This window comes from Thamnophis sirtalis, unplaced genomic scaffold (assembly GCF_051295495.1).
Source record: "Thamnophis sirtalis isolate CommonGarterSnake01/CBP01778 unplaced genomic scaffold, rThaSir2_p1.2 scaffold_12, whole genome shotgun sequence".
Lineage (NCBI taxonomy): Eukaryota > Metazoa > Chordata > Lepidosauria > Squamata > Natricidae > Thamnophis > Thamnophis sirtalis.
In genome coordinates, this window is record NW_028261392.1 from 51,662,020 (window position 1) to 51,683,141 (window position 21,122).

At 40.1% G+C, this 21,122-nt stretch overlaps 1 protein-coding gene across 4 annotated transcripts in view; it reads left to right on the top strand.

Moving 5' to 3' along the window:
• PDK3 (pyruvate dehydrogenase kinase 3) overlaps positions 1–14,689 on the top strand; it is an 88,914-nt gene extending 74,225 nt beyond the window's left edge. For 3 of the 4 annotated variants that reach the window (XM_087726525.1, XM_087726524.1, XM_087726526.1), the window contains 2 exons: positions 3,068–3,181; positions 4,045–5,532. In XM_087726525.1, the coding sequence (XP_087582651.1) occupies positions 3,068–3,181; positions 4,045–4,188 (258 nt within the window). In that variant the 3' untranslated portion in view covers positions 4,189–5,532. Of the gene's footprint in view, positions 1–3,067; positions 3,182–4,044; positions 5,533–14,515 lie in introns of those variants that run through there. The other variant, XM_087726527.1, reaches the window with a different exon arrangement.
• Positions 14,690–21,122: the final 6,433 nt, after the last annotated feature.

The window sequence follows — 21,122 nt, forward strand, 5'->3', positions numbered from 1 at the left end:
CTCTTAGATTGTTTTAGATTGTTATTAAATGTTTACTCGCTAACAATTAATTAACCATAAATAATAATAATGAAATGATAATGGATACAGCATAATGATATATACATGTATTGGCAATTTTAGTAAAAGAAATTTGGACATAAATTGTAAATTGTGACTTGGGAAAAAGACATATAAATTTTATTAACAAATTTTCATTTAGATCTTGTTATAAAGGTGTACAGTTTTTTTGGGGGGGGGGTGATGAGAGGAGATGGGGCATAAATAGTAAATGATTTTTAGCCAATTATAATAACAACAAGGAAATGTTAATGGACATTGTTTAACAATATATTCATGCTATGGTATCGACAAAAGTAACTTGGATATAAATCCTAAGCAGTGAGTTCAAAGTGCGGGGAGAAGTCTATAAAAACCTTATAAAGGAGATAAAAAGAAGACTTACACCACAATTGGCAAGAGAGATAAGATTTTTTGTTACTGGAAAGATATAGGTGGATAATGAAAGTTGATAATAAAAAATCAGTTGATTTTGGTGATTAATAAGTAGGAATTCTGTAACTCTTGGATTGTTTTAGATTGTTATCAAATGTTTATTCGCTACAATTAAATAACTACAATAACAATAAGGAAACGATAATGGATATAAACTAATATATACATGTATGCTAATCTAGCAAAAAAAAATTGGATATAAATTGCAAATTGTGACTTGGGAAAAAGACCTATAAAAATTTTTTAACAATTTTTTATTTAGATATTGTTATAAAGGCGTAAGGTTTTTTCTTTTTTGGGGGTCTGACAGGAGGTGGGACATAAATAGTAAATGATTTTTAGCCAATTATAATAATAACGAGGAAATGTTAATGGCCATTGTTTAACAATATACACATGCTATGGTATTGGCAAAAGTAACTTGGATGTAAATTTTAATCAGTGAGTTGGAAAAATGGGGGGGAAAGGCTTAGAAACTTTATTAATTGACTTTTACTTAAAAGATGTTATAAAGGTGTAATGTTATTGGAGGATTTTTTGAAATGGCTAATAAATGCCATTATGTGGTTGTGTTTTTAAATATGAATGATTTGAGGTAAAGACATGTTCAAATAATTGTAGTAAAATGAGAATTGTGGTTCATTGATATACAAAGATATATCAATGTATTTGTAAGATATACAAAGATTTTTGACTTAAAGTGTATAATCTAATATGTACTACAAGTAATGACTGTGGAAGAAATGCCCAAAAGTTATCTGTAACCAATCGACACACTTTCTACAAGATGTAGTGAAGGATGATTCTTTTTTTGTGTTTTTGTTCAATTAAAATAAAATAAAAAAATTTAGGTGCTTTGCAACTGGCATGTGTTTGACAATTGTACTATCTCAAGGTCATCTGATTACCATTCGTAACTTCCCAGATGGCTTCCAACAAGCAAAGATAATGAGTGAAGCCTTCACTTAACAACTGCATGATACACTTAAGAAGTGCAATGATTTGCTTAATAACTGCAGCAAAAATGTCATACCATGACTTTAACCAACTGCTTGCTTACCATCAGAAATTTTGGGCTCCTCTGTGGTTGTAAGTTGGGAACTACCTGTAGAAAATTATGATATAACTTTAGAGAGAGAAGTTAAAATATAATTGCATTTGCAGCTGCTGTGAAAAATATTGGAAAAATATATCAGCATAGCTGCAGTATTACTGACCATAATAAATGGTAATCTAATTACACTGGAACCTATCCTTTCTGCATTTCTTTTCTATTAGGTTGTTTAATACAGTGTTTTTCAACCACTGTGCCGCGGCACACTAGTGTGCCGTGACATAGTGTAAGGTGTGCCGTGGGAAAAACACTTTATATATAGTCAATATAGGCACAGAGTTAAATTTTTTTAACATTTTCTAATGGTGGTGTGCCTCGTGATTTTTTTCATGAAAAAAGTGTGCCTTTGCACAAAAAAGGTTGAAAAACACTGGTTTAATAGATGCAGATGTAACATTGCACAATGATTAATGCAGAAGCCATGAAAGAGGATTGGGTTATTCATGTGAAAAATTGCAGTAAGAAACAGAATCTGGACCAGAACTTAAATTGCTGAGATTTGTTCTTTGCTACATATGTTTGAAAGTTTAATATAGACTCTGTGCTATGAGGAATGTTCATTTTATAGATTACATAATAGTTTGTAGAAATGGTTCAAAATAAAATACAATCATGTAAAATAGTTTTTCTTGCATCTCTAGATGGCACTCGATTCATACCATACAGTATAAAAGAGAACAGGCAGCAATAAGTAGAACAAGTGATTTGGAGAAAATGACAGAAAAATGCAATTTTCTTTCTTTCTTTCTTTCTTTTTTTAAAGGCTACTTAGAAAGTCTTGGAAAAATATTATGTTGAGATTGTTAGCAACCTTTAGGAATTGAATGGCATAGAAATAAAATATTTTTTCCCCCCTAAAAACAAACCTGACTTTTACAGTGTTAAAAATGAACAACCATTGGTGTATTATTTAGAAAGAAGAGTCCCAGTTTCAAAATGTCTCTGAATCATGAATCTTAGCTGGGATCTGAGTGATCCACTTTGTGATTGTTGGGTATGGGAGAGCACTTCTTGTAATGACAATAAGAATGATGTTAATATAGATAAGATAACACATGGATGAAATTCAGAATTTGAGACTAGAAAATAGCTTAATAATGTTCTGAGAATTAAAAAGGTATTTGAAAGCCATTACTTGTCAATTCCATATACATAATAAAGCCCCAATTTAACAGACTTATAGGAGGAAATGAGTGTCTATTAGACCTGATATATACAGCACCTTAAATGTTCCTGGAATTCTATATGGTACATATATTAAAAAAGCAATTGCCATTTTATGCATGTAATTTTCATTTTTATGTAAAAAGGAATAGATGCATAGCATGCTTTTTGTTCTCATAGTGGAAGGTATTTTTAATTATAAAACACAGAGGAATCTCTGTGACGATTTCTGCTTCTGTCACTGTTAACATTTCAAGTTTTTTAATTTTTCTATTAATGATTTTTTCCCCTTAGGCTGGATATGGGTATGGTCTGCCAATATCTCGTCTTTATGCTCGATATTTTCAAGGTGACCTCAAATTATATTCTATGGAAGGAGTTGGTACAGATGCAGTAATCTATTTGAAGGTAATAATGGATTATTATAAGAGAACACTATGAATGTACTCTACTAACTCTTGAGATTGTATAGCTGATTATATTTTGTTGTCAAGGCAAGAGCTTTATTGCTATGCATTTGTACCAGAAGTCATTCTGATTTACTGAAGATAATATTTTTCCACATTCTGAGAACATTTTCTTGAACATTCATAGATAATAAAATGTCCTTCGGAACCAGATTGGTAACAAAGTTCAGTTGTAACATTACTAAACTTTTCTCTGTTTATTCTTTCCAATAAAGCTGCTCCTAAGTGGAAACATTGAGATAGAAAGCATAATTCCAGCTAACAGACAATTGAATGTTTCATTATTGAAACAAACTCCAAATTTGAGTTGGAATAGCAATAGCAATAGCAGTGGACTTATATACCGCTTCATAGGGCTTTCAGCCCTCTCTAAGCGGTTTACAGAGAGTCAGCATATTGCCCCCAACAATCTGGGTCCTCATTTTACCCACCTCGGAAGGATGGAAGGCTGAGTCAACCCTGAGCCGGTGAGATTTGAACCGCTGAACTGCTGATCTAGCAGTAGCCTGCAGTGCTGCATTTAACCACTGCGCCACCTTGGCTCTTATAATATATTTTATTGTAAGGCTTCATTAACTAAATATGACTATGTATCTGCAGTAAGAAGATACAAATCCACATGCTGCAGTAAAAAAAAATACAGAAGGTGAAATAAAGATTGAAAATATAAATATGAAATAAAATACATGTTCCATTAAATCTGTATTGAGCATGTACACTCTTTCTTCATTTAGAATGATCTGTCTCACTTGATTAAATTTTCTTGTAATCACTTGGATGTTTTCTCCCTGTTTCTTTCTTTAGGCATTATCAAGTGAATCTTTTGAAAGACTACCAGTTTTTAATAAGTCAGCTTGGCGACATTACAAAACCACTCCAGAAGCAGATGATTGGAGTAACCCTAGCAGTGAACCAAGAGATGCTTCCAAGTATAAAGCTAACAGATAATTTACCAACATTTTCACTTTGATACATACTTGCATTCAACAATGCTTTGTTTCAGTTTCAAAACTCCTCTAAATATAGATTTCTTTAGCAAGATCTGTTCAGAAATTTGAAATAGCAAGAACAGAGGGCTTGAAGGACTGACATTATGCATTTTTGGTGTGAGTTATTGTAATTACTTTGCCAAAACATGCTTGATTATTAAGTTATAAATTACAGAGAGGGTTGCACTATGACTGCAGTTAGATTATAAAATTGTACAGTAAAAAGGTACTATTTTTAAGATCACTTTCTAGTCCTATGTAATAATTGAACAAAATGTTTTGACTTGTTATTTGACAGTAATGTCTTACATCGCATTATAATGCAACAAAAAAAATCTTGTGTACTTGAATGTGTTCATAGAAAACTCATTGCTGCATTTTTATATGGCACTATATAATCTGTTATCTAAAAATGCTCATTATTATGGAAGTTTGTCAGATCTTATATCAGTATATGATTTTTTATGTTATCAAAAAAGTCCTTAGGGCTTTAAATGTTTTGTTTCTAATTCCCAGTTTGAAGAGCAAATTTATTTAATACTGATTTCGTTTTCATGGAAAATAGTCAGACTTTCATTTTGCAGGCATAGTCTTGATAAAGTTTTCCTCTTTTGGTTTATAGCTTCAATATTGTAAATGTGTAAACTGCCTCTTCTGCTAGGCCAAATCTATTGATAAATAAGACAATTATGTTTTATAATTGAAGTATTTTATACTAATCATAAAACAATAATTTCAAATGTTGGCTTCATAACATCAAATATTTAATTTACAGTATTAATTTTAATATTTTAGTCATTTGAGACCTATTTATATTAAAATGAAAATAATTAGCAAAAGCATCATAAAAGGAATGTCAAATATTGTTAAATTAAATATTGAACAGCACTCTGACATCAATATCTAAAAATTGTTTAAGAACTTTTTTTAATGGATACAAAGAATAAAGGTGAAACAGAGGACACATTTGAATGATACTGCCTTTAATATTATGACTAGAAAGGGAATTTGATTTTTGAAGAAATCAAGGAAGAATTCTTATAATATTTTTTCATAGAAGCAATACTAAAGGGAGGATAGCTTCAGAACACGCACAGATTCTTCGTTATCTTTAGATTGTAACTTTGTTTATGTTTTGACAACAAGAAGCTATCAACAAATTTGTAATATAGTTTGTTCTAAAGTGAAAATAAGGAGAAAGTTTAAATTTTTTTGACTAGATGGTTAAAATTACTATGGCAATCTTTATTTAGATGTAGCAAGAATCTTAATTCCTAATTAAAATGAAGTACCTGAGTTGCAATTGAGGCATCCATAGCTTTTTTTGAAACTTTTTAAATACATATATTTGTGTCTTGATATATACAAGCATTTAATCATGCTTATTAATTTTAAGGCTATTGCCTTCTTTCCGAGCATCAGAAATCCTTTGCAGTTTGAAAAATATCCCTATTAGCTCTATGTATATTTGTAGTAGCTCACAATTTAATTGAAAGGAAAATAAGGTATACAGTGAGTGTCTGCAACCCATGGCTCCAGAGTCACATGCAGCTCTTGGGGGCCTCAGCTGCAGCTCCCTGTTCCATTACTGGCTGGCCTCACCCCTCCCTCGGCTGGCCTGAGACGGTAAGGGCAATGGCAGGGGGTGGAGAAGTGACCGCAGCTGATTCTACAGCGCCTCACTCTTGTGGAGCTTCCTCCAGCCCTTGTTGATGCTGGGCATGCCTCGGTTGCTTGGGAAGACCCTCAACCTGCTCTCCACTCTGAGACACTGCCCTGGCCCAGCCGCAACTGACACCAGCCTCGTTAACATGAGGGGTGGGAATGGGATCCAGGAGGAGGGGACTTTGGAAAGGAGGATGGGCCCGCAGCACCCAGCCACGGCTTTTAAGAGTTTCAGGGCAGTGGGAAAAGGAAGCTGGCCCCACTGAACCTTGCACGCCCACCCCGGGGGTCAGGCTTGGAGAAAGCCCTCCTCAAAGATGCCCTCAACTGATCCCCCCGCATGTGTATGTGTGTCGTGTTCTCTGTCTTTGTGTCTCTTTTCTCTTTCTCAGAAAGCTGTGGCTGGCCCAAGTCAGCAAGCTCTCCTTGGGGCGCTTCAATACTCCTTCTGTTTCTTCTTTTTGGAAATTCAAGCTGGCTGAGAAACCACTTTCTTTCGGGTGACCCCCCCTCCTTCTTCTCTCGCCACCCCATGGCTGGCTGTGCTGGGGCCGGGATGGTGCGCATGCATGGGAAGACCTTCAAGCGAGCGCCAAAGCACACAAAGGTGCGTGCGGGGTGGGCAGCTGCTCATTTAAGGAGAGTCTTAACAGGGCCCAACAGGATACAGCTTATCTCCTGCATTAAGGCTCTGGCCATTGCCTTGCCATGCGCACCTACAGCCGGCCAGGAGGTCACAAGGGGAGGAGGAGGGTTGCTGGAGCCTTAGTGCAGGAGTGAAGCGACCCTTGTACCTGCCTTTGCACCACATTTGTGACTAGAACAGCCTTTGCGTTCTGCCATTTTTGACTGGAGCTCTTGCCCTCCGTACTCATCCAAAGAGCTGCGGGGGAGAAGACAGGGCAAGGGCCGGAGCCTTAGTGCAGCAGTGAAGCGGCCCTGTATCTGCCTTCGCGCAACATTTGTGCATAAGGTTGCCAGGGGTGAGGATGACATGGCAAAGCGATGGCCGGAGTCTTAGTGCAAGAGAGAAGTTGCAACCTTTTGCGTCCTGTTAAGATTCTCCTTAAGCAAGCACCCGCCCACCCGTGTGCACCTTTGCTACTCTTTGATGCTTGCTTGAGGATCTCCCCACGCATGCACGCTGCAGGGAACTGCGGGGGAAAGACACAGCAAGGGCCGAAGCCTCAGTGCAGGAGTGGAGCAGCCTTGTACCTTCCTTTGTGCCACATTTATGGGTAAAACAGCCTTTGCGTCCTGCCATTTTGCACTCGGCCGAAGAGCTGCGGAGGGGAAGACATGGCAAGGGTCGGAGCCTTATTGCAGGAGTGAAGCAGCCCTGTACCTGCCTTCGCACAACATTTGTGTATAAGGTAGCCTTCACTTCCTGGTGCTTCAGGCTGGAGCTCGCACCTTCCACGCTTGGCCAAAGAGCTGCCAGGGTTGAGGATGACACAGTAAAGCAATGGGCGGAGCCTTAGTGCAAGAGAAAAGTCACAACATTTTGCATCTGTTAAGACCCTCCTTAAGTGAGCACCCGCCCCGCGTGCACCTTTGCTATTCTTTGGCACTTGCTTGAGGATCTCCCCACAAGTGCACACCCTCCCAGCTCCACCACAGCTGGCTAGAGGGTCACGAGAAGAGAAGGAAGAGGGGGGAGAAGGAGGAGGGTCGTCCGAAGGGAAGCCTCTGCTGCAGCTGGTGATCGTTCCTCAGCCAGCCCAGATTTCAAAAAAGAAGAAATAAAAGGAGTAGTGAAGAGCCCCAAGGAGAGTTTGCTGGCTTGGCCCAGCTGCCTCTTTCTGAGACACACACACACATACACACAAACAGAGAGAGAGAGAGAGAGAGAGAGAGATACAGATGGGGGGGAGAGTGGGAGATATAGCAGGAGATAGAGGTATACAGAAAGAGGGGGAGAGAGAGGAAGATAGAGAAAGAGATGGGGAGGGAGAAAGACCGAAAGAAAGAAAGTTCAAAAGAAAGTTCAAGTCCCAGTGTAGTACCCACTTGTCCATCACATGATCCAATCAGGCACAGACAGCCACAAAACCTTGGCAGACATGGCTGGGGGGGTGTCGTGACTCAGTGGGAGTGAGTGACATTGAGTTGGCCACACCCACCCAGGTTTTGTGGCTCCCGGTGTTTTGTTTTCTGTGGGAAACGGGTCCAAATGGCTCTTTTGCGTATTTAAATTTGCAGACCCCTGGTATAGAGTGATCAACAGAATATTATCATATATCAACTTTTAGAACTCCTAATTTTGTGTGTAGAACTATTAATCTTACTGTGTTAAGTGTCTTGGCACCTAAAAAACAGATGTAGTAAATTCTTTATTTTTCATATGGAAAGAATGAAAAGAACAATATTGAAAAAATGGTTTAGTCACTATAAGATACATTCAAATCTTCCAGAAGATTTGGAACAGATACTATTTGATTGAGTGCCAGTTTGGTGTAGTAGTTAAAGGATCACGCCAGAAACTGGGAGATTGCAAATTCTAGTCCCACAAAGACACAAAGCCAACTGGGTGACTTTGGGCCAGTCACAGTTTTTGACACTAGGAAGAAGGCAGTGGTAAACCACTTCCAAAAATCTTGTCAAGAAAACTGTAAGGATTAATTCATACAGTTTCCAACATTTAACATTAACTTAAAAGCATCCCTGCTTCCCAAATTACAGCCGTGGATTAAAACTTGTATTTCTCCCATTAGGTGGAGACATCATCCAGACATGGGTATTCCGGCCAATATCCAATAGGACTGTGTCTACCAAATTGACAAGTCCCGCCCTCTGTGCTAGCCCCTCCAGCTTAGATTCAGTCTGTTTCCATTGGACAAGCTGTGTCTGGTGATCTCTCCGACAGATTTATTAGCTAAAAGTAGGATTAATTGGTGTTAAGTTGTGAGTCGATTTATTGGCTACTCTAAATCTTAAATTGACAAATTTGGTGCTTGGTGCAAAGGTTTCGGGATTTATTCCCGAGTCCTAACGGTTTCTGAGGGAATTGGGCCCATGAGTTCTTCTCTCCGGCCTGTTTGCTGCCTTTTCGGTGCTTGGTTGTTACACAGAGGCTTCCCAGCTCCGTTCACCGTTTGGATTCTTGCAGCTTCTGGGCTGCTGCTGCAGACTTGACGGTCATCAGCCTCCCTTTCCCGAGCCGTCCACAGCCGCCACCCCGACGTGTCACTCCGGATTGTCGTTGTGAAGCAGTGAATTCCCTTCCCAGGGCTACGGCTGTTGTTGATCGCCTTAGCGATTGCAGCCTCTGACGACCAGGAGGTCGTGGCGACATAATCGGTGTTGTCGGTTCGCCTTTACAGTCCGTCAGAGGACTCAAAGATTCCAGGTGGCCATCTTGGAAGAGGTTTCAGCAAGAAAAAGGGCAGGTGGCCATTTTGAACCACCAAAGGTCCCATCCGCCATTTTGACAGCTCTGTACAAGTCGTAAGTAGAATGCGTCCAAGGTCTCAGATAATTTGAATGCAGATGCCCCTCAGGGCTGCCCTCCTGCCTCTATACCACCTACGGGGGTTGGGGAGGCAGCAACCAGGAAAAGGGCGGGTCCTGTAAGGGAGGTTCCCCCCCCAAGCCTGCCAAGGTTCTGGCGCAAAATAAGAAGGCCCAGGATGGTACCCCTGCCACAGGACCCCGCAAGGTCAGGGCCAAGTCTCACCACTGCGAGGAGCCTATTCAGGCCACAGTGACTCCTTCTCCAAGGGCCCAGAGTCCTCCTGAAGAACTGTCCACTGACACAGATGGTGAACATTCTCCCCGCGCATCTCTCTTGCAGCCTGAGGATGGGGTGGTTGTCCCTAATGAGTATGATTCTGAAGGGGAAAGGAGTCTCACCCCTGACCTGAATGGTGGTTCCCCTCCTCCGAGAGGGATTCTCTGTTATCCGGCTGACATGGCTGATATAGCAGCTGCCATAGAAAGAGGCATTGCTGCTGGTTTGCAACATCACATTGCTGTGCCTTCTACCTCCCAAGCAGCTCATTCTTCTAAGAAAGCTAAACCTTCCAGGGCACAGGGGGTACCTAATGATTCTTTATCTCAGGTTTCAGAGGTGGAGGAACAAGTCTCCAGGGATTCTGACCTTTCTGATAATGAGGATCTCATGCCTGCTCCTTCCTCCTTGGAAGGACTGTTTAAACCTGTGTTATTTCGCTCCCTTCTCTTTAAGGCGAAGAAGGTATCTGGCATTCCTGCAGCCAAGCCATCTGTCACAATGGAGCAGGACAAGACTGACATGACTAATCCTCTGTTTTCCAGGCCTATGGTGGAAAAGGACGTGGTCCCTTCGCCTAAGCTTTTTCTGGAGGTATTCCAGATAATGGTGTTGTCTGCTCCTAACGCTGCCACAGCTGCATCTGAGGATGCCCTCCGCCCGGAGGACAAAAGGTTTGATCAGACTTTGGCCAAGGGGCATCAGGCCTCTACATGGGCAGTGCAGGCTTCTTCTTCTGCCTCTTTCTTTAACAGGGCAGCTTTGCGTTGGCTGAAGCAACTTCAAGAGAGACTTCCTCCTTCTGACACGAGAACCCACAAGGACTTAAACAGACTTAAGGCTGTGATGGAGTATTCCGCGGATGCCTCTTTGGATGCAGCACGCTTCGCTCCAAGGCCATAGCTTCTTCGGTGTCCACGCAATGTCTTTTGTGGCTCAAACATTGGCAGGCAGAAGCCAGAGCTAAGTGGAGACTGGCTTCTGCACCATTTTCTGCGGAACGTCGATTTGGGCCTCTATTTGAACCTATGCTGGTTGAGTCTAAAGCGAAAGGTTCTGCCTTCTGCTACACGTAAGACTGATAATAAATATTTTTCCTCTTTCTTTTGCAGGCAGCCCTTTCGGAACACGGACGGGGGTTTCAACAATGTGGCAACAAAGGCCCACGTCAACGGAGAAGGCGGCACGCACTCCAGATCACTCATGACGGAGGTGGAGGCTCTGGGCAGGTGGGTGGAGCGCCATCTGCTTTCCATCAGGGCAGACCACATCTCCGGGACCAGCAACCAGAAGGCGGATTTGGCCAGGTTCACTTGGTGCACCAATTGCGACCTTATCTGGACCGGGAGGCCCTTCGGATAGTCACTCATGCCCTCGTCACCTCAAGACTGGATTACTGTAACGCGCTCTACATGGGGCTGCCCTTGAAGAGTGTTCGAAGACTTCAGCTAGTCCAGAATGCAGCCGCGCGAGCAATTGTGGATGCACCTAGGTACACCCATGTTACACCTATCCTCCGCGAGCTGCACTGGCTTCCCATTGGTCTCCGGACATGCTTCAAGGTGCTAGTCGTTACTTTTAAAGCCCTACATGGTATCGGACCTGGTTACCTGAGAGACCGCCTCCTGCCAGTCACCTCCCAAAGACCTATTAGATCCCACAGACTAGGCCGCCTCCAGATTCCATCTGCCGGCCAATGTCAGCTGGCGACCCCCCAGGGAAGGGCCTTCTCTGTAGCTGCTCCAGCCCTATGGAACGATCTCCCCGTTGAGATCCAGACCCTTACTACCCTTCCAGCCTTCCGCAAAGCAACTAAGACCTGGCTGTTCCGGCAGGCCTGGGCTGTTGAATTATCCAGCCCCATCCTTTGTTATGACTGTTGCTGAATTTTTTAACTGTTGTTTTTATTTTGTACCCCCTTCCCTTTTTATTGTTAGCCGCCCTGAGTCTCCCAGGAGTAGGGCGGCATACAAGCTCAATAAAACTCAAACTCAAACTTGATCAACCTGGCACTGGGTCCTCAGTGGCAGCTTCCTCAGTTCCATTATCTTCTTCTACAAGATTTCCTCCGGCACCCAGCTCTAGCCTGGCTTCGTCTCACCACTTGGAGATTGAGCGGGAGGCCTTGACAGCAGCTAATTTGTCCCATGATGTAATAAGAACAGGCGGCCAGGCATGCGTCCACTAATTGAATTTACGATGCCACTTTGACTCAATTCTCTTCCTGCAGGCCTCCATACCTATTGTTCTTCAGTTCTTTCAGATTGGACTTGACAAGGGACTGTCCCCAAATATGCTACGTCGTCATGTGGTGGCATTGTCTCGGTCCTGTCCATAGATTCTTCCAAGCTGCTTTCGCATCAACCTCTTATTTGCAGGTTTCTAAGAGGCGCTACCAATCTCAAGCCTCCTACAATACATAGGTTTCCTTCTTGGGACATTGACAAGGTCTTGGAGGCATTAACGGGCTCTGTTTGAACCTCTGCATTCAGCATCTCTCTATCATCTGACAATCAAGGTTGTGTTTCTTGTTGCAGTCACTACGGTCAGAAGGGTTTCTGATATTGCTACATTGTCTACCAGACAGGACTTATGCATATTTCATCCGGACAGGGTTGTCCTCCCTCTGGACCCTACATTCGTACCAAAGGTAAATTCCGTATTTCATAGGGCACAAGAACTGGTGCTTCCGGACTTTTGTCCCAATTCAGTACATCGGATGGAACACAAATGGCACAGTCTGGATGTGCGTAGGGCTTTGCTTGTGTACATCAAACGCACGGCGGAATTCAGACAGTCAGAATCTCTTTTTATAAATTTCCAACCTGAAGGTAAGAAGGGGTCCAAGGCTTCTTCTAAAGACATTGGATGTTGGGTTCGCTCAGCTATTTCCAGGGCATATATCGCCTTATCTCTTGCGGTTCCACCACAAATCACTGCACACTCAACACGCAGCGCTGCCACTTCAGCTGCCTGAAGTGGCAGGCCCCTTTGGAGGAGATCTGCAGGACAGCCATGTGGACAATGCCAACACCATTCATCCGCCACTACAGGATAGACAAATATGCGTCGGCAGATGCAGCTTTCGGATGGCAAGTATTGCAGCGGGTGGTGGCTCAGCAGGATTCTTAAGTCCTCACTCCGTTCCCTCCCATGGGACAGTTTAGGCTTTGGTATGTCCCATGTCTGGATGATGTGTCCACCTACTGGGAGAATGGGCGTTGTTTACTCACCTGATACGCCTCTTCTCCAAATGGTGGAGACATTATCCAGCCCCACCCGGGGAGTATTTTCTTCGGACTAATCTTTGTTTTTTATGTCAATAAGGAGAGATCGCATTTTAATCTGTAAATGACACAGCAGTCTACAATTATTCTTCCTTCGTCTAAGCTGGAGAGGCTAGCACGGAGGACGGGACTTGTCAATTTGGTAGACCCACTCCTATTGGATACTGGCTGGAATATCCATGTCTGGATGATGTTTCCACCATTGGAGAAGGGGTGTATCAGATGAGTAACCAACGCCCATTCTATCTTAGATATGACTGTGCCATTTTGATGCGGAATTATTTTTAAAGATATGCTGTTGCCTTCTGGAATTTCTTTTTTATTCCTCAGGCTAGCCTGCAGTCTTGGGATTTCCTGAAATATTTTCCCATCCAGATACTAAATCGCTATGACCCTATTGTGCTTTTCAGGGCCCACTGAGATTGGCTAAAACTGCTCAACTAGCTGTTAGGTCTGTGATGGCAAACCTATGGCATGCGTGCCACAGGTGGCATGCATAGCCCTCTCTTTGGCCATGCGACCATTGCCCCAACTCAACCCCACTGCACGTGTGTCTCCTGCCAGCCAGCTGATTTCCGGGTCTGTGCCACGCATGCATGGGGAGAGGGGCGCATGTGGGAGACGCATACGTGGTGGGGTTGCATGCATGGGGGGTGGGGGAAGGCCTGTTTTTGCTCCCAGGAGGCTGTAGGGAGGTCTACTAGGCCCAAAACAGGGCATGGGGGGTTGAACATGTGTGGGAGAGTGCGGGTGGTCACGTGAACATCCATGGGAAGCATGGGGGGGTCCCGCATGTGTGTGTGTGTGGAGGGTCACACATGCGCAGGGGGCAGGGCATGAGAGAGGTGTCACACACAGACATTGCATTATGGGTGTGGGCGCACATGCTGTCACGCAGGCACATGCTTTCAGCACACAACGACAAAAAGATTAGCCATCACTGCCCTATACTGATGTATCAGGCATTTATTTTTTAAAACATTTGGAATATATTAGTGTCTCACGAAGGGTAGACTGGGGAGAGAAGGGGGGGGGGAAATATGTCCAGTGCAATCAGTATGTTATGATATAGAATAGAAATCACCAATGTAGAGTGCTCGCTAATGAATAAACTGTTTTCAATAAAAAAGAATTGTGCAGTTTTCTTCTTTTCTTTTTTAAGTATCAAAAAAGTAAAAAAAATATTGAGAAGAAAACATAAAATGGAATATTAAAAATTTCAGTTGCTTTGAAACAGGTGTCAAACTCGCATCGTCACATCATCATCACATAACATTGCAACTTTCCCCCTCTTTACTAAACTGGGGGTGGGTGTGGCCAGCACATGACTCATCCGGTCCGTGGGCTTGACATCCCTGCTTTAAAATGTATATTTGTGCTGAAGGATTGTACAGTAAAAGTCTCATTTGGGCAAAACCAGAGATGGCAGTGATTTTAGTATAAACTTGTAGAGACATTAGGAAGAAAATGACTGGATTCATATATGTACTATTTTAGTTTATTTAACCATTGATAGCTCACATATCACACTAAGCAAAACCAACCAAGCCACATTGTAGCACAATGTGTGGAAACCACTAAGTTGTTTTATTTCTTTCATACAGGTAGCAATAACGGCAGTGACAGTTCTTGGCTGATGCAAAAGGAAAGTTTCAGCTATCTTGGAATCCTCCTGCTGTAAGAACATCATGTATCCACCCTTATAGTGTACTGTACTCCCTTCTCTCAAAATAATTTGAAAACCTAGGATTTAATAGCATAAAATTCTTTGCATCTTTGCTCCCTCTCCTGAAATTGAAATTGTCCTCAATCAAGTGCTTCATTGGTACTTTACTCATTCCACAGAAATTCGTCTGTTTCATTAATTCTGTTAATCTAAATGGAAGTTACAGTATATGTCACTGTTAGGTAGTAGTATTTTTATTTTGTTAGAATAGAGCTTTATTTGATTAGAAAGCCTTTTCCTTTCCTAAGAGAAGGAAAAACTGCTTAATGTATATTTATTGAATATAATCAAATATTAGCTCATTGGTATGAGAGGAAATAGCTCCTTTTATATGCTTTTTAAACATTTTTTAATAATGAAATAAAAATAAGAATAATGCCAGCAGAAAGAAATGACAATGATTATAAATGAAGAAAACATAAAACACCAAAATATATTGTGACAATTAAATTAAAAAGAAAAAAAGAAAAAACTAACATAAATGTAAACAGATTCCTATAATATCCATAGATATTGGTACAAAATTAATCCGGTCCTTAAGGTCGCAATGGGTCAGACACGACTTTGCAACTAACAACAAATATATCAAATATGTCAGATGAAAGTATATTTACTTATTTTCAAAATACATAAACATCTAAAAAGGACGGAAAATCATATCCTGAACCCAATTCTTAAAAACAGATGGATATGTTTATTTGCATTTAGAGAAAATTAATCTCTTAGCCTTGCCCAGGCTTCATAAAGCCAAAACAGATTCCATATTCAATATAATATTAACCATTTAAGGGGAGGTCTCAGAATTTATTAACATATGTAGTAATTTGAAAACAATATGATGTATCTGAACAAGATCGTATGCATTAAGGAATCTTCAAATCTTTTACAGCATTAGCAAAAAAAATCTAATACCTAACCCTTTTAAAATAGTTAAGAATGATACAAAAGCTTGACTTACTTTCTGGTGAATTAATTTTGTTTTTAATCATAGGAGGTATAGTTTATATTTTTTAACATTAGACTCCTTTGATTCTTCAAAATTTGAGTATTCCAGTTCTCCATTCCATAATTTAGATAAAGAACTGATACAAACTTTTCTTTTGTTATTTTTTATTTAAATTAGATTAATGGTTTCCATTAGAGTGCTGCTTCTATTGAGAATCCTAAAATTTCAAGTAACTGTTAACACATGGAACTCTTCATAGTAGTGTATAACATATTCTAGAATTCTGGAGTTGCCATATATAAAGTTATTTCACTGTAAATGCTGCATATGTCTCTTCTTCCCTTTATACTGTGCAATAAAACTACTAAAATGTTTATTATTGATTCTTTGGGGGTTATATATTAGCCATATACGTACAGTATTCTTAAAATAGCTAGAGTTTGGTCCGCTAAATTTACTTCCCAAATTTGACTGCATTCTTTAGTCTGAAGTCATTACCATACATATGGTATGCTTTTGTTTCATTTGTAACATTCTATTACTTAGTCTGCTTTAAAAAATGTCACTGGAAAAGTGAGGGATTATTGCTTGTTATTGTTTTTATATTGGGTTTTTATTTGTATAAGCCACCTATCACTGAAAGTGAGTTGGGCCATATAAATTTTCTGAAATAAATAAATGGAATCTATTGTCTATGTTTCAAGACAACTATGGCAGAAGCTATTTTTCATTGGATGATTTTTCTAGCTGTTTCATTAAACTAGATGCATACTTTTACTCCCTTTTTTTCCTTGTTGTGTGCTGTACCTATCTATATATCTTTCTGTAATTTCTGTATGTTGCATCTGTGTGTACTGTTTGTTCTGGAAAGCCAGGGTACATTGCATACACTGGGTCATGTAACTGGGAGAGACATTGACTTTCTCATCTCATGCACAGCTCAACTCCCTTTCCCAGAAGGCTTGGGAGTTTCTCCCTATCCTTAACTGCATTTGGCCTTGCAATGCTCATTTTTCCCAGAGTTCTGTTCGCATTTAAGAAATGTTCCCCTTTTTGCATTATGTGTTCCTTCTGGCACAAGAATCCTTAGCAGCATTTTATTTTTGCAAAAGCAAAGCCTAGCAAAGGAAAACAGGATTTTTCCCCCATTCATTCCTATTTTGGTACAGTTCCTTTCTTGAAAACCAATCCCAGGACATAGATTACTATAAAAAGAAAATATGTATATATTCTCTGCCAATAGTTAGAATACCACACTGATACTCTGGATAGAGCCTTATGTGTGAGCAGGTGTGGGTTTTTTTTGGGGGGGGGGATTATCTGAGAAAGAATGTCAATTCTTACAAAAAAATACATGAATGATTTTGCACATTAATCAGAGCACATTCCTGAGCTTGTAAATCTCATATCCTATACACTGAATGGATAATATCATCATGATATTAAATACATGAAATGTAGCATAGGTGGTCTGTTGAAATCTAGATGGAAGAGTTTGTTTTGTCATGATACAGTAGATTGGGGACTGCTACTTTTTTTCAAATTCTAACCACTTGAAGCAGTATCTGCCTTTTTACACATTCTAAAAACACAATAAAGAGGGTTGTGGGAGAAGGATTAAAACTGAAAATGTTTTTTTCTACAACTCATTATTCACGTGATTAAAAATTTTTACAAGATATTGTAGATAAGACTTGAAGCACATGGAGGGTAATAAATTTTGGAGGATAATATGGGTAATTTGGAAGATGTTAAGTGGTTTTGGCAAGAAGTAATTCCTCCCAAATATCTTTAGTTTAAATTGATTTGCATTAAATTGAACATTATTTTGACTAAGAGTGATTTGACACACGAGGAATTTGTCTCCAGTACAGAAGCACGCAGTCTACATGTAAAGCAACAGAATCATCATCATCATCATACCAATAAAAGGGTGGATGAAAGAAAATAATAAATAATATTACAACCACACTACTTGGATAAATATACATCAACATTAGACAGCACTGTAGAATTAGGTGTTCCACAGAATGATGGCACAGAGGAAAAAATCCAGTGTTTAGTTGTTTTGGCATGTGGTGCCCTATAGCACTATCCCAAGGGGAGGAGTTGAAACAGTTTATGGTCAAGATGTGACAGGTGTGGATCAGTGGTGGGTTCTGGGAGGTATGGCCCGGAACAGGTGTACCGGTGGCCGCTGGGAACAGTGGCCACCGTAGAACGGTGTTTCGGTGGGCCTACCCACCCACCCATGTTCCTTATGTTTTTTTGAGGGAAAAGGGCCTATTGCACACGTGCGCATAGCATATGGTGCCTGCGCAACCTCGCCAAGCAGCTGGGGCGTCGCAGGGCGGTTGCATGCACATGCGTGCACAGTATGCATGCCCGAGGTGGACGTCCAGCCCCGTCGCAGCATACCAGTTGTGACGGGACCCACCACTGGTGTAGATATTTTCTCAGCCCTCAGACCCATACAAAATACAGGTCTATGGAAGGCAGGCTAGTTGCAATTGTTCTTTCTGCAATATTAACTAACCTTTGGGAGTCTACCTGTCCTGTTTTATTGCTGTACCAAACCAGACAGTTATTGAAGTACAAATGACAGACACAATAATTCTTTTGTAAAACCGTATCAATAACTCCTGGGGCAGTCTGAAGTTCCTGAATTGACGCAGAAAGAACATTCTTTGTTGTGTCTTTTTAATGATGGTTCGAATGATAGGTTTCTACTTCAGGTTCGTGATCAAAAAGCATTTTAAGGATAACCTATGGTTATTTTAAAAATATATGTTTGATGTATCAACATAACTTTCCCCAAGCACTTTCTACTTTGCATGACATTCAAATTACAAAATCAAAAGATTCATTTTCCTGGCCCCAAGTTTATGCCCCCTACAGTCATGATTGTTTTGGAGAAGTTACATTCAGCCTAAATTTAACATGTCTCCCATAGTGATACACAACAAACCCAGGCATTCCTACCTTTGTATGCCACCATTTGGACTTCCTCACATGGGTTCATCTAATGCAGAGATGGCTAACCTTTTTTAAAGGTGTGCCAAAATTGTGCACATGTGCATTATTGCACGCATGTGCCCACACCCACAATTCAATGCCTCCTGCCCAACTGTGCATGCGTGCATGACATTCTCCATGCACGGGGAGGGAGTTTTCGCCCTCCCCAGGCTCCGGAGGCTTTCCTGATTCCATTTCCGGCTTCCAGGGGGGTCAGCGGAGGTTGTTTTCACCCTCCCCAGGCTCCAGGAAAGCCTCCAGAGCCTGGGGGGGGGGGGGTGAAAAACAGGCCCAATGGGCCAACTGGAAGTTCATTTTCGAAGTTCTGGTTGGCCCTTTGGGCCTATTTTTCACACACACACTCCAGACTCCGGAGGCTTTCTTGAAGCCTGTGAGACTGAAAATCAACTGGGTAACTTCAGTGCTGGTGATGACCGCTCGCATGCCGGCAAATATGGCTCTGCGTGCCATAGGTTCGCCATCACGGATCTAATGCTTCAGTGTTTTTCTTGAAAGGGTATCTGCATGAAGTGACAGGTTTCAGAAAAAGAATTTTAGGACTGAATGGAGTCTGCATCCATGAGCAGGACCTTGTAATTTGAAATTTTTATGTATTGCTTTAGGGAAGATTCATATTAAAATGGGTATTAATCTAGTTAATATTCATTTTGAATATATGCCTGTGCAAGCTTTAGACAAGGTAAGTAAAAGTATATGCAAATCACTTGGAATCAATTTCCTATTTGCTTTTATGATGTCTGTACTTTGTATCCTGAACAGCATAGAAGAAATAATAATAACGTAGGTGACCTTTTTTATTGAAAAATTTTAAAAAACTTTTACAAATATTTACCTCCCCTCCCGCACCCTCCCCACCCAAACCCCCCAACCTTCCCCCCCCCCCCGACTTCCTAGAGCAAATACAGGGTATAAATCTTTAACAATCATATTCTAAAATAAACTAAAAGAAAGTTAGTATCATCTTTCATTTCTGCTTTAACTCCTCTTTTGTTAGGCTAACTCTAAACAGATTATATTATATTATATCGCTTTTTCAGGCATAAACTATCTGGAATTTCTTAGTCCCGTATTTATTTTGAATATAGTCAATCCATCTTCTCCACTCCAGTTTATATTTCTCATCTGAGTGATCCTTAAGATATGGTGATTTTTTTAGCCATCTCTGCTAAGTTTGTTACTTTTAATGTCCGTTCTTTTTTTCCCTTTTTTTAAATAAATTTTTTTCTATTTTTTTGTTACATAAACAACACATACCCACAACAGTGGGGGGGGGGAGTCAAAACAAAAAGAACAAAAAACAAAACAAAGAGAAAAAACACAAGTATATGTTATAAAAAAGTATATCAGCTGGTTACAACAAGTTTTTGTGCATCTCTTCCATTAATTCATATTAATTCAAATATCTTAACTCAAATGTTTACCATATTTACATCATCATACCTCCACTTTTAGTTGACTACAGTTGTTTAAGCATCCAACTATACCAAAAATTTAATCCATAACCACATGCTGGCATTTCATTTACTTGTTTATAAAATCCTCCATTAACATCAAATCCTCATGTCCTGTTTTAGCTAAACATAATATTTAATACCAAAAATTTCATCCTCCATGTATATAATTTATTATCATTCTCCTTTCTTTATTTAATTATATCATATATCATAGCATTTTCCCCATATTAGTTAAGATTTAACTCTATATAGTTTTATTTTATTTTTTATAATAATTATTAGTTATTAATGATCTTATATATAGTCCAAATACATTTCTAACCTTCTCTTCTCATATCCAATTATTACTCAACATCATATACATTACTATCATTATCAATTTTTATTCATCTATACCTATTGCAAATGAATTCAACTAAGTTTAGCTAATTTTAAGTTATACTCCTCCATTAACATTAATTCCTCATATCCTGTTTTAGCTAAACATCCATAATATTTAATACCAAAGATTTCTAATGTATATAATTTATTATCATTCTCCTTTAATTATTATTGTGATTAATAACCTTTATATATAATCCAAAGATATTTCTAACCTTCCCTTCTCATATCCAATTATTATTTATCATAGCAACTCAACATTATATACATTACTATCATTATCAATTATTATTCAACTATATCTATTATAAATGAGTTTAACTAGGTTTAGCTAGTTTTAAATTATACTCTTCCATCTATCAGCCTGTGTCTCTCCAGTAACAGAACCACCATAAATTTGTTGCCATTCGTGGGTCCAGTTCTCCAAACATCTTTATGATCAAGTCCATCCAAAAAAATCTTCACACCTTTTTGCTTATGGTGCCTCTCATATAATGCTGCCGCCCTCCTTTTATTTCCTTTATCAGCTTGTCTTTAATTCTCAGTGGTGGTATCAAAAGTTTTGCAGATGGTATTTCATAAGGTATAAATTCTTTAATGCTTCTCACTCCTCCTGCGCCCTGTCTTTCGAAGTAAATCTTCTGTGTGGCTGCTCCCCCTTCAGACAT